The following is a 13,561-nucleotide window of genomic DNA, read 5'->3' on the forward strand; positions in this document are numbered from 1 at the left end:
AGTTTCCGAAATGGTTTGGTTTCTGATTGATGGCCCACCTCCCGTTTCCTCCAGATCCCTTCGGTGCAGTCCAATCTTTTTTTTGAGTCTATTGTAAGTCAAAACAGTTCTTTTTAACCTCTGCGGTGGTGCGTTTCTCCGTGGAAACGGCATTTATGTTTCCTGCAATGGTGCTCCATGCCGACTCTTTTTGGATGGCCTGATGACCGGTGGATACACGTGAAAATAAGGTGGTCTTGTGTTCGGTCACTCCTTGTAAAAGCACCTCTATTTCAGTAGAATTGACGTTTTTCTTTTGTTTGTTGTCCAGCTGCTCCTCAGTCTTGCCCTTGCGCGTTGCCATCTCCGCCTCCAGCTGCCTGTTGCGCACGGCACATTTTTTACCTTATATAGGAAATAATAGGCGGTGACCTATGCAAATTAGGCCTCACATGCACGGGCATCGCAGTTGGCATTCATCAACCTAAGAACACCGGTGCGAACGATTATCCCTACTTAAGAACGTGTCGTGAATGTGGCGCAGTTTCCAACCCGCACCTTCTTAAGTACAGTTCTTAAGAAGACTTTTAAGATGTTCGTGAATGAGGCCCAATGTCTCCTATTACAGGATAGAGTGTGTACACTGATTAGGTGTGTGGTACTGGTTTCTGGTTATTCTATTGCCAGCGACAACTAAACTTTACAGTGAGACATAACACAATCAGAGCTGAGCAATGTCCACTCATACTCACCAGGACTTTAAAAATGTCTTTCTAAAAATGGCATCTTTTAGCAGAAAGACAGTTCTTTTCAGTCATTCAGTTCACTTCATTTATACAACCTGTACTGGTACTCCTTCTTTGAACCTAACTTGCATACGTAAAGTTAATGTAGGAAGGATTAGAATAGCGTGGTGCACCAAACACACACACACACACACACACAATCCCAGATGGAGACAGAGACATTTAATTCAAACTGTCTCCTCATGTGCTCAGACTCCTGACTCCCAAGGCCAGCTTGGCAAAGGGCATGGAGAGAGGATGATGGAGAATATGTATATATAAATATGTGTGCGGCTTTATTGGCATTACACACGCACACACACATAATCGAGGAGCCATTCTCGTCTCTAATGGCACCGTGGGGACCCAAGATATTACCATACTAAAAAAAGTAAGTGACATCTTAAAATCAGAGCCAATCACACTCACAGGCTGCCAGGCACACACGCCAGTAGATGACACATACAGTATAGTAGATGTGCAGCATTGAGGGAGTTTACAGGAAGCACATACTTTCCCATCTGTATGTGGACCAATACAGTCATCCCTTGCTACATCGCAGTTGGAACACAGCTCCCTCACCCTGTTTTTCAAACTAATTAATTAATAAATACCTGATTGCTGTTTTGTGGTTGACTAGGGCCAAAAAAATATGCACATTTAAGGAAATAGTTCATTTTTTTCCCAAATTAAGCATTGTGAGGCCTAAAAATGGCTAAATGGCTAAATACAAATGCAGTGCAGTGGCGTCTTTGTTAGTGCCATTAAGCCGTCCCAGAAGGTCTGACTCAAACCAAAACGGACTCCAACCAAGGCAAGTTTTTGCATAGAAAATAATGTAAATCCAATTAATCTGTTCCAGACGCCCACACATTGTACCACAAAACACATTTTATAGACAATAATGATAGTTTTATATGCGGAAAATAATACAAATAACACATGAATGGACAACTGAACATTTACCATCACTTTTACCTAGTTTTGCAAAGTGGGGGTATGCTTGGAGGGCAATCCCTTTTTGTATGTTAAAGACTTTTTAACATGCACAATTTTAAATAAAAAAAACAATGCCACGGATACGACAAATGAAATGGAAAAATAAACATTTAACATCATTTTACCTGTAGCGGATACCCGTGGCAAGCAACAAGCAGAGAGAGAAGGAAAGGACGAGTTTGGAGGCACTTTAACGATGCTCTGTATGCCTGTTCTGCAAGGCTCTGTTTGCCTGAAATTCATCAACAAACTCACTCGTTGCAGGCATTTTCTGTTAGATCTGCACGCAGCAGCCTCGCCTCTGAAACTGTACCTCTTGCTACGTCCCGCTAGCCGTTCTCATTACCCTTGTGTCCCCTCAGGTCATGTCTACACAAATATGGATATTTTAAAACTGCATCTTTTTCGATGCGGTTAGGAACTAGAAAACTGAGATTTTCAAAAACTCCCGATTCAGTGCAAATAAACGTGTTACATTATCTTATGTTTTTAAACGTCAACAACAACAACAGAACATGAAGTTATTGACTCACACGTTTTGGTTTCATTTCTCGTATAAAAAAAAAATCATGTTGTCTCCTGAGCTCCGTGTGAGTGCACGCTTATGTTTGCATGTGCATTTAACATACAGTATCACTACAGATGAGGAAGAGAGACATTATAATGCATGATCAAATCAGCTCTGGTTGTTTTTTCAGGCTTCCGACTGACCAAAATGGGCATGAGAGCCATTGAAAGAGTTTTTATGTGGACACTTTTTAAAAAATGCCTCTCATGCGGATGGTCATTTTTTTTAACACCGCAGAGGGGGAGATGTGCGTTTTTGAAAATATCCATGTTCGTGTGGACATAGCCTAAGAGCCCCCACTCTGAGGAGCTCTGTGAAAAGGTTCATGTCCAGAGACACACTAGAAGCCAGCAGAGGAGAGGAGAGTGACAATGGGTGAGCTCAGTAATTGGCTCAAAAGTGCAGCTTCAGCAGAACACTTCCTCTTGCCGTGTCTTTTCTTTTCCTGCTTCGTCCCTGTGTGCTGTCACATAGTGGTTCAAGCGACAGCTACTGCTGCTACAACGGATAACAACAGAATATCCATATCTACGTATATGGAGAAATGGATTAGGACACTTGGACTACGTTCACACTGCTGGGTATTGTGTCCAATTTGGATTTTTTGTTAAAATCCAATTTTTTCATGTGGTCACTCACATCACCAAAAAAAAAGTGACTTGTTAATGTGACGTGCATGACGTCACACGCATATCTGTGTTTTTATAAAAGTAAGGATTGTTGTGTGTGCTCTCCGTAACACGTTTGTGGCGATTTCAAGGAATTTGTGCAACGGGAGTCAATATTTTCTCAAACGTTTCCACGTGGGAGATTAAGAAGAAAGAGGGCAAAAATTGTGGCTATGGCAGTTTGTGGAGAACTTGCTGCAACATCTGTTCCGAGGAGTGCGTGGGTGGTGTCATGCTCTGCTGACGCCTGTTTGCCACTCTGTTCCAGTGCACCCCTCGCTGCGTTGTTGCCTTTTAGGACTTAGACTACATATACTGCTGGCAAACCTTACCTCGTTGCCAGATTGTCTTCCTTGCTCACCTGCTCAACAACTTTGGTTTAGCTAGTTCCTTGTTCCCTGATTCCTGGTCCCGAGTTGTAAGTACATGTTTCTTTCGATGACGTATAGGTTGGATGTATGCGACCTGACAGCTCAGACTGTAGTGGATTGGGTTTATATCTACATATCTACATATCTACATATCTACATATCTACATATCTACATATCTACATATGCGTGAGCCCTGAGTCGCCTTTGAAAAAAATCTGAACTATACTGCTCACACTTATATGAAAACAATCAGATACAGGTCACATATGACCAAAAAAATCAGAATTGACCTGCAGTGTGAACGTAGCCCTGGACAGACCTAGTTGTCGTTGTTGCAGCGAACAGCTTCAACTGACTTTCTGCAACAGATACTGGGCGGAATTCTGTATCCTTTCATCCAGAACTTTTATGAAGTCAGCAGTCACTGATGTTGGAAGGGAAGGCTTGATGGCTCACCATTTCTGTCTGTTTTAATGGCTGTACTGATGGCATTGAGTTTCTACCATACCAAAGTCCTCCATCTACGCCTTTATGCGTGTCTAAACTGTCATGGTCACATTGGAACATAAAAGACCCTTCCCCAAACTGCTCCCACAATTTATTCAGGCTGCCTGAATGGTGACTTCATTGATGTGCGTCAATAACCTGCCTTTACCCAATGAAAATATTGAGAAATAAATTGTACAAAACAGGAAACAACAAAAGGCGCTTCCTAGAGTGTGTGAGCGGTGACAAAGCAAAAAGATGATTAATACAGACTTCTTATCAAACACAACTATCAGAGCAGCAAGGACTTTTCATTGAGCAGTGACGGATTCTGCCTCAGACAAGATGCAAATGAAGAAATGCATTTTCCGTTTGCAGAATCTGTAGTGTAAGCAAATCTGCTTTCAATGTCATAAGCAAACAATTACAGTGTGGCCTCAGCGTGAGTCCTCTTAAGACAATTTTCGGGTGGCAGCATTGTGTTGTCCTCCATCACTATGCCCCCCCCCCCCCCCCCCCCCCCCCCCCCCGCCAATTTCTTTCCAAGCATTCCATCTAAAGAAGGGATTGTTTGACAGCATGACAATTTTGCAGCATGACAATTTAGAGTGGAAACTGAATAGGATTGCCCACCAGGAGATCTGATGAGATAAAAAGGTATGTGGTTAAAATGAGCTTCATTGGTGCATTACATGTTGAATCTCTGACAACAAACTGTGAGCTAAAGAGCCATCTATGCAAAAAAGGACTAAAATGACAGAAAACCATTGTGAATTCAACCTATTATTGTCACACAACTCATTTATATATGCAGTGTCTTTGCAGGATAAGTCATTCAACTAGTCTAATGGACAAAGTTGGGAGAAATATTTAATCATATGACTGTGTTTGTTGGAGTCCTGTGGAAAGCGTCCCAGGGAGGTAACAACCATCAACCAGTGCCCATCATCACCATTACTTGTATATTATCATCCGCCTAATGACAAACACTTAATTGTAACTTGCTCGTTTCTTAGCAACACTGCATTCTATATTATTTGTTTAAAACCAAAAATGACATTATCTATCACAAAATAGAATAAAATTGCTAATTACTATGAAAAAACCACGAGCCCCCATCGAACTACCATCATAACTTAACTGTCTTCCTGGCTTCTTCCTTTTATTTCACAAGCAGATACTGTAGATATTTCCCTATTTCTTAATTCATTTGGCTTCAGTTAAGTTCCGTTGCAGAGCCTTTACTTTGAAAACTACACATACAGAAATAAAGCATCTCAACTGTGACTTAAGATACAAAGGAAATATGTTCATTCCATTCAAACAGATGATGCATAATAAGCATAACGTACGTTCACGAGACGATGCACAAGATTGGGTCTACAAGACGAGATGAGATTTTAACTTTACTTTTAAGAAAAGTACAGTGAAAAACTATATGACAACATATTGACATCTACTAATTTCATTTCTACTACGGTACACTCTTCTGCACTATGTGTGTATTATACCGGCCCCGCCTCCACCCAACAAGACAAAGTGACTGTATGACTGACAAAAGGACTCAATTCCATTCATGCTGTTGTTCTGTAGAACAAATGTGGCAAGGCGCTGAAACCACAGCAGCAAGTGAACTCTCTTCCTGCCTTTTTGGAGCTGGGAGACAAGGAATACAGACAGACATGCACATGGCAATATATGGAAGCCGGCAAAATGATCAAGTTAATTTTCATTTACTGTGTAATTAATTTATTTACTAATTATCGTCTCAGGCTCTAGTGCCCACAAGACAAGACAAGTTTTTTTCAGATATTTTTGTCACTTTTTAATCTTGCAAGATGTTGTGACACGAGATTTTGTGACACCCCCAGTTCACGTAAATATTTTATACTTAACAATAGATGGGCATGGCACAATGCACATTCTAATGTTAGTAGTTACTTCCTGACTGCGGCAATACTCAAGGAAAATCTTAATGTAAACACATACTTGCAAATGAAACTCCTACAAGCAGTATTGCTGCAAATTTGCACCAAAAAAAAAAAAAAAGTTAAAAAGGAATAAGTTTATGGAGCTGCCAAGTGACCAAGGAGGGGGGGGTACAAAAAATGTCTGTACCTTGGGGGGCTTGACAGAATATATTCAAGAACCACTGGTATGGAGTATTTTTGAGAAGTTCAGTCTGAGGTGTTGTAACATTGCTTGTCAAGTGAGAGCGCATTTGTCACAATTTTCAAACATTGTTTTAGCCCAGAGCTCCAAGGACTCGCCTGTCGTGCCTGCTCACAAACAGCAGGTTTGCAAGTCGTCTCAGTATTGAGGAGGACATGATTGCATAACCATCAGGGAGGCATGACAGAGGCGTCTGATCATCCCAAATTTATTCTGCAGAGTGACAAGCAACACGCACCCAGTCATGAAGAACTATCCTCAAAAGAGAGAACAAGGCGTCCTGCAATGGAGGACACAGCCTTCTGATCTGCACATCAGCCCCTCAGTCTGGGAGTTCATGCAAAGATTTAGAAGTGACGGGGGGACTAAACTATATGTGCTATAAGCCATAACAAGTCTTTCAGGATGTGCCAGCTATCGAGAAAACAAAGTAAAATCAAATATTCACAGTGGACACAGTCTGCAGAACTATCCATCCATATATACCACGCATAAACCTGAAACGGCCGGGGCTTACCTTCATTAGTACTGACTCGCTGAGTTTCTCACGGTTGACAATCTTTATGGCGACTTTCTGGCATGTTACACAATGAACTCCAAGCTTGACCAATCCTACAAAACAAAACACATCATTAAGTACAGTGTGCAAAAGCTGGATGTTTAAATAAAAGATAATGGATGATTACAATGAAGTAGTAAAGTTTGTGTACGCTGATTTAAATGTGACATATTACGATGTGTGAAGACATTGTTTATTGACCACACTGATGTAAAACGGCTTGTGACTTAGTCCATATTAGTATTCCTGACTTCACAAGTGAAGTGACACTTCCTTAAATGGCTCTCTGGGTTTTATTTGAATCATAAAGGCAGCAGAAGAGTGGGCTATTTGTGTTATTGATTCCTATAATTTACAAAATAGCTGCAATGCAGTTGTGCTGTGTTTGCTAAAACAGGTGCTGTACAGCCAACATGCACAAGCAGTTAAACAGAGCCACGTGTGAATGAATTGTAATGAAACAACCGGAAAAATAAGTCACGATGACACTTTAAAGCTGAAGTGGAGACACGACCCTTCACTTGAAAAGACTTGAGTGTTTCTCAACCTGCAGGTGTTCCAATGCTTTTCCACACTGGATTTAGAATCCACACGACATTGCAAACTGAACTAAATCCTGTGATTTGCCACACGAAGAAAAATCGAGTCTGTCTGCTCTGCCTTAATAAATGTTCTCAGACAGCCAAAATAACACCATCAGCCACAAACAAAGTGGAAAACAGGCATGGTTAACTACATGGGTGTACAGTTACAGTGGAACCAAGTGATGTGCGGGCATGACTTTTTGCGGGTTTGACAAAGGAAAAAAGAGACAAAAGCCACTCAATCCATTTTTTTTTCCACAGAGTGCACTCAAAAGCATTGAACCCTCATCGAACAAAATAGCAATTTCAATACTTCAATAATATAAAAAAATTATAACAAATTAATGAAGTCACCAATATGGAATATGATATAAAAACATCCATCCATCCATTTTCTATGCCGCGTCTCCTCATTAGTGTCGCGGGGCATGCTGGAGCCTATCCCAGCTGACTTCAGGCGACAGGCGGGGTACACCCTTGACTGGTCGCCAGCCAATGGCAGGGCACATATAGACAAACAACCATTCACACTCACATTCACACCTATGGACAATTTACAGTCAATTAACCTAACTTGCATGTTTTTGGATGTGGGAGGAAACCCACGCACACACGGGGAGAACATGCAAACTCCACACAGAAATGCCCAAGAATCGAACCCTGGTCTTCCCGATCTCCAGACTGTGACTGTGTGGCCAACATGCTAACCACTAGACCACCGTGCGGCCGATTTACAAACAAATCGTCACAATTATCACAGCAAAACCTGCAGCAAAACAGAACACAGGGAATGTGCACTGAAATTCGCAACTGTTGTGCTGTTGTCTGTTGTTTAAATGCATACATTTTGCACAATTTGAGCAGAAATTTTGAACATCACATGATACATAATCCTGGTAATGTTACACTACCGTTATAATGGTGTTAACCCTACATACAAGAGTCCTGTTAATTAATTAATTCAACAAAATGAACAGGTTTTACTTTTACTTGCACAGTACCACCTTCAAGAAGTTGTTGCAGGTGGCTGAGCCTACATTTTTTGAGGTCCAACCAAACTTTCAGTCTGATCATTTCAGCTGGATGGAAAACTAACGTCAAGCGTGACACTTTCACGACGGTTGCCTTGGCAGGAACCATACCTCATTTCAGTGATTTAGTGACACTGAAATCAGGCACCAATATCGACTTGGTTTTCCGTTCTGGTTACTACCGGTTACATCGGCACCAGTGTCATTATGGTACGGAGTATTTATACACACCCCAAGGACGGTGTAGCATAATGAAGCCTTAAGTGTACTCCTAATGGGTTTCTTGGTGAGCGAAGTCCCAGCAAGATGAGTCATCCCTCATCTTTCTCAGTTTCATTGTTACCACAGAAGGTGAGCTCTTTCATGGAGCTTATCATGTTGTCGCTATTAAACTGTTCTTTGTAAGGGGGCAGGCTGACAAAATCAGAAGAGGTCCAAATATTAATTTCCCCGACTGTAACTAGAAAAGAACATTCAACAGATGAAGGTGAAATTATGAAGACATCGGCGGTCTGGGGGAGCACAGTATTCTTCTCCAATGCCAGAGATAATTAAGCAATAATAGGAGGACAATGTCTGGGAGTGAGGCTGTGGCTTGTTAGGTAAAAGCCAAGAGTAAATATGCATGGAGAGGAAACACTCAGGTAAGAGGAGGAGGAGAATGGAAAAAAATGTGGAAACTTGTGTGTGAGAATGTGTCAGTTGAGAAAGAAGTGGAACAGGAATCAAAACCATTAGGCCTGCGATGATTATCATATGCTAATGGGAGCAAAAGAAGCTCACGAGGCACGATCAACACATTAAAAACAAAATATCTTCCTGAAAACACATGGAGAGTTAATTGCCTGAATATCCAGCTTCTTACTTCAAAGAATAATACAGTGGTGTGAAAAAGTGTTTGCCCCGTTCCTGATTTATTTGTTTTTTGCACGTTTTCCACACTTAAATGTTTCAGATCAGCAAAGAAATTTGAATATTAGTCAGTGACAACACAACTGAACACAAAATGCAGTTTTTAATTGAAACCTTTTGTTATTAAGGGAGAAAAAAAATCCAAACCTACATGGCCCTGTTTTGTGTTCAGCTGTGTTGTCATTGACTAATATTTAAATTGGTTTGATGATCTAAAACATTTAAATGTGACAAACGTGCAAAAAAAAAAAAAAATCAGGATGGGCGCAAACACTTTTTCACACCACTATATTTTGTGTGTTTGTTCTATTTATTTTTATTTTTTGATAGATAAATCAATAGACATAAGAGTCAAAGTTAGCATATCTAATGTCAAATGTAATTTCCAAATGTAACAGAAAGCAGTTTACTGCCTCTTTCTACACAAGTACCGTGAATTCTGGACTCACGAAACACACAAGCCAAATTTAAAGATTTTTTTTTTTATAGATATGTAAACAGCACTTGTCTATAAGCCGCAGTTGTCCATGTTGTAACATGGGATATTTACTCAGAAAGACACACTCTAAACCTTGCAATCCTACCTACACACAGTGTTCCCAGCGTCACTCGTTAGCTCGAATGAGTGAGACGAGATGTTTTTTTCATCAGAGTTCAACAGCTGCTGCGGTCCAAGCAGAATCTGTAGTAATTCTACACTTGATCAAACTTACTTAAGATTTGTAAGATTAAAACACGATTCCTTCAAAACAGGATATTAGCATCCACTTCACTATTCCAATTCACTACTTCCCGAATCTGCACACTAGGCATATTGGGAACTGTAGTTGTTTTAGCCATAAATAGCTGCGTCATTGTTTAAGCCGCTGGGTTAAAAGCGTGTGGAAAAAGTAGCAGCTTATAGTCTGGAATTTACGGTAGTTATCAACACAGATCCATATCCTTTCAGCGCCACCATGACACCCCCAAAATAAAGCTGATAGTGTGAAAATGTACACAAACCGGTAAATAAAAGCTAAATAAAAAACACAATTTGTTTTCAAGTAATATTCTTATTATTTCCTGGCTCTTTGAAGTGAACAAGTCTGTTTTTTTTTTTTGTCTCGTCTGTTTATCTCCTATAGGCGCACGTTATTGTCATCAAAACGTGTGGTTATGTTTGCGTCAATACTGAGCGGGGGGTGGGATGGGTTACACACCAGCACAGCCGTGAGCTCACAAACAGGACGACGAGAGAAAGTGAAAGGACATTGCTACATCATTAGAGACTCCACTTAAAGGTGAGTTGGAAACATTTTTTTTTGTGACTATAAAGAGCATTTTTCACTTTAATTTGATCTATTGGCTTTTATTTATTAAAACAAAAATATCAGTAGCTTATTTAAGTATTTGCACAAACATGCAAATGCACCCTGGAGTTTAAGTGTTTTATTTGTATTGGTAAGATTTTGGTGCATCTGAATTCTCTCTGGGGAGAAAAACAAACCTGTGTATTCATGTTGCGCTTGAATGTCTCAGTTTGGTATAAACATGGCCGGGGGCATACGCACACACACACACACACACACACACACACACACACGCACTGTCACACACTACACTTCAATAGTTTTTATTTACAACCATAGAACAATACGCAGAGAGACTGCCCTGGGTTTGCAACCTCACAGAATCAGCAAGTCCATCAATCTCTCCTCTCCTTCACCCTCCTCCCAAATCAATAGCATCAAAAGCCTCTGGCTTCACACATAAAGTCAGAACAATGGCACCAGCCACTGTCTTGTGGGCTGGAGAGGCCACCATTGACTGAACCCCTGCCTCATCCCAGTACTGCACTATTTCTTTTCATGTACTTCTGTGCTGAATGCTGCATGCGTGGAGCTGTTGCTGGAAGAAGGATCCATGCAACACGACTGTGCAATGCATGGCTGTGCTCATAAGGAAGCTGGCGTTCAGTTACATTCAGTAATTGTATTGGTGGGAGATTTGAGTGTGTGGCCGGTGGGTAAGTATTCATCACAAAATCGGGGTTGATTGATTACATTTTAGAATGATTATTGAAGCTTCTGTATTCTGAGCTGAGTGTGAATCCTTGTTTCAGCAGTATAAGGAGTAGGGGAGGGAGCAAAACACCACAAAGATAACTCTTCTAGCTTCTCCCCTTAGATGACTTGTTGAAGCTATTAACATTTGGTCGGTAGTCTAATGACGAACTTGTGAACTGACACACAAATTTGCAGAGGTGTTTGTGCGAACAGCACTGTCTATTTTAAGCTGTGGAGTTGCTATGGGAGTCACCAAACGCGTGTTGATTCGGTTTAGACTCTTTTTCATCCTAATGCAATTAAGAATAACAAAGTCGTCCAGGGAGAGAGGACTTTTCGTCACTTGTGAGCTAGTGAGAACGCTTTCTGTTGCAGCTTTAAAAATGAAAAAGCACAAGAGAAGTCAGTTGGTTATTGAACTTTAAGGTAGGAGACCATGACTGTAAGCCTAATTTGGCCGGCCATTGATCCCATGAAGGAAATACGCATATTTGGACAAAGGCAAAACAAGTCATTCTTTTGTAAATTTGTGTCTCTCAATATGAACTTCATAAATGCATAGAGTGTGTTTTTAAGTTTGATGTTGGTCACTGCAAAACCATTAATATGCATTCGGAACATTACTGGCCAGCTTCATTTCCATCTGGAAATAACTACTAGGGAGAGGAGCACGAAGGATAAAAAAGCTCCACTTGCGCACCTCTCCTGCTTTCAATCTTGAGCTTTGAGAAGCCCTAAGCCAATGCCGGCAGATGGTAGTAGCTTATGCTGGCTTAGCTTTCTCTCCCCAAGAGGGGCTGGCTCAGAGAAGCTCAATGCCCATAGATGCAGCTCTGTGAGCTGCTTTTCACCGCTGCTCTCTAACCCTGAATACTTGACGTGAGGGCTATGGCTCTTTCCTGGGATCAAAGTTTGAAGGGAAACAAAAATGTGCTAACAAGGCTTATTACGTCAGCTTTTTCTGACCAGATGGAAAGCCCTCAGACTATGGTGTGGAAATCCCTCGATTTTTGGCAAAAGGACATGCGCTGAATACCCATCATCAACCTAAGCATTGCTGTGTACTTGTCAGCTCAACTGTACATATTGTACATGACAAGAATCACAGGTTGCTGTGTAGTAAAGTCAGGCAATGTCAATGACTGAAACAGAACTGTGTTTCACACCACATTCAAAATAAGCAAAAAAAAATTGCTTCCACATAGTGTTGGATCAGTAACAAAATTATACAGGAAGAAAGAACACATGCACAGATGTTCCGTAGTCTTCCACTTGTCCGGATTGTCTCAACTAACGACTAGGTTGGATTAATTCTGCGTGTCAGTTCGGAGTATAAGAGAATGTCGACTGAAGTCATGCCAGTGAAAATATTCAGATATTATGTTAGCTTTTCGGGAGCACTACACAACCGGCCACTTCTGGTCCCGTGACAGCAACGGGGCGGTGATGTCATCGTTCTCAGAATGTAATAGTGTGCTTTTCCACAAAGGCAACGACGAGGCAGTGTTGTGAGCAGGAAGCAGTTTTCAAAAAATACCATTTCGGGGCAACTCCGTTCCCGAAAGGCTGAAAAGATCAAATACATTACCGTTTCGAGCTAAAAATGTTCCCCTGTGGACAGGCCCTTAGGCTCAAATTTCATGTCGGCAAAAGCAGTCGACCATCGACATCGGCTTAAGTGGGCACTTATTAGGAATAAGAGCACAGTGGACCGAGACTTGATGAGTTGGTTGACATCGACGGGTTGTCAATATAAGCAGGGCCGATTTAAGCGAGTTCCACTGTAATCAGTGCTTCTTAAAGGGATCCTGTCATGTGTCTAATAATTGCCAATACATTGGAAATGTAATCAATAACTAGCCATGCAGTCATTGATAGTGTAGTGATTGACTCGACTGACTTTTGTGCAGTCAATCAGGTGTTCTGCTGTTGGAGTGCGAGTGTGCTTCCTGCAAGTAGATGTTGTGTGATTTGTTAGAGCCAATAAATGTTTTCATGGGGCTGAGCAATTCAAGGCTCACATGAACTTTAAAACATTTCAATGGGCCGCTGCTTCGTCCAATCATATGCTGTCGTTTTCAGTGCTGCAATTGTGAAGTTAACACAAGTTCATACGGTATATAGTGTGGTTCACTTTGCATTGTCCACAATAAACTGATTTACACTTCGCCATCTTGTCTCTGAATGTGAACCCCAACATGCAATAGAGACAGTTATGTTCACGGTTAAGACTGGAGACTGTGGCACACTTCATGCATACTTTTCAACATAAAAAACATGGGGTGCTTTTAGGGCTGGGCGATGTATCGATATTATGAAAATATCTATATTTCTTTTAAGCACGATATCAAAAACAAACTTATCGTTCATATCGATATAGACTGGATTTGTGCTGTTCTCT

General features: G+C 41.1%; 1 protein-coding gene across 9 annotated transcripts in view; it reads right to left on the reverse strand.

The window, feature by feature from the left end:
• The window catches only part of brsk2a (BR serine/threonine kinase 2a), a 196,071-nt gene that overhangs the window by 70,004 nt on the left and 112,506 nt on the right, over positions 1 to 13,561 (reverse strand). For all 9 annotated transcript variants that reach the window (XM_054777190.1, XM_054777189.1, XM_054777183.1 and 6 more), the window contains exon 2: positions 6,547 to 6,641. In XM_054777190.1, coding sequence (XP_054633165.1) covers positions 6,547 to 6,641 — 95 coding nt within the window. The remainder of the gene's footprint in view (positions 1 to 6,546; positions 6,642 to 13,561) is intronic.

Source organism: Dunckerocampus dactyliophorus, chromosome 5 (assembly GCF_027744805.1).
Source record: "Dunckerocampus dactyliophorus isolate RoL2022-P2 chromosome 5, RoL_Ddac_1.1, whole genome shotgun sequence".
NCBI lineage: Eukaryota > Metazoa > Chordata > Actinopteri > Syngnathiformes > Syngnathidae > Dunckerocampus > Dunckerocampus dactyliophorus.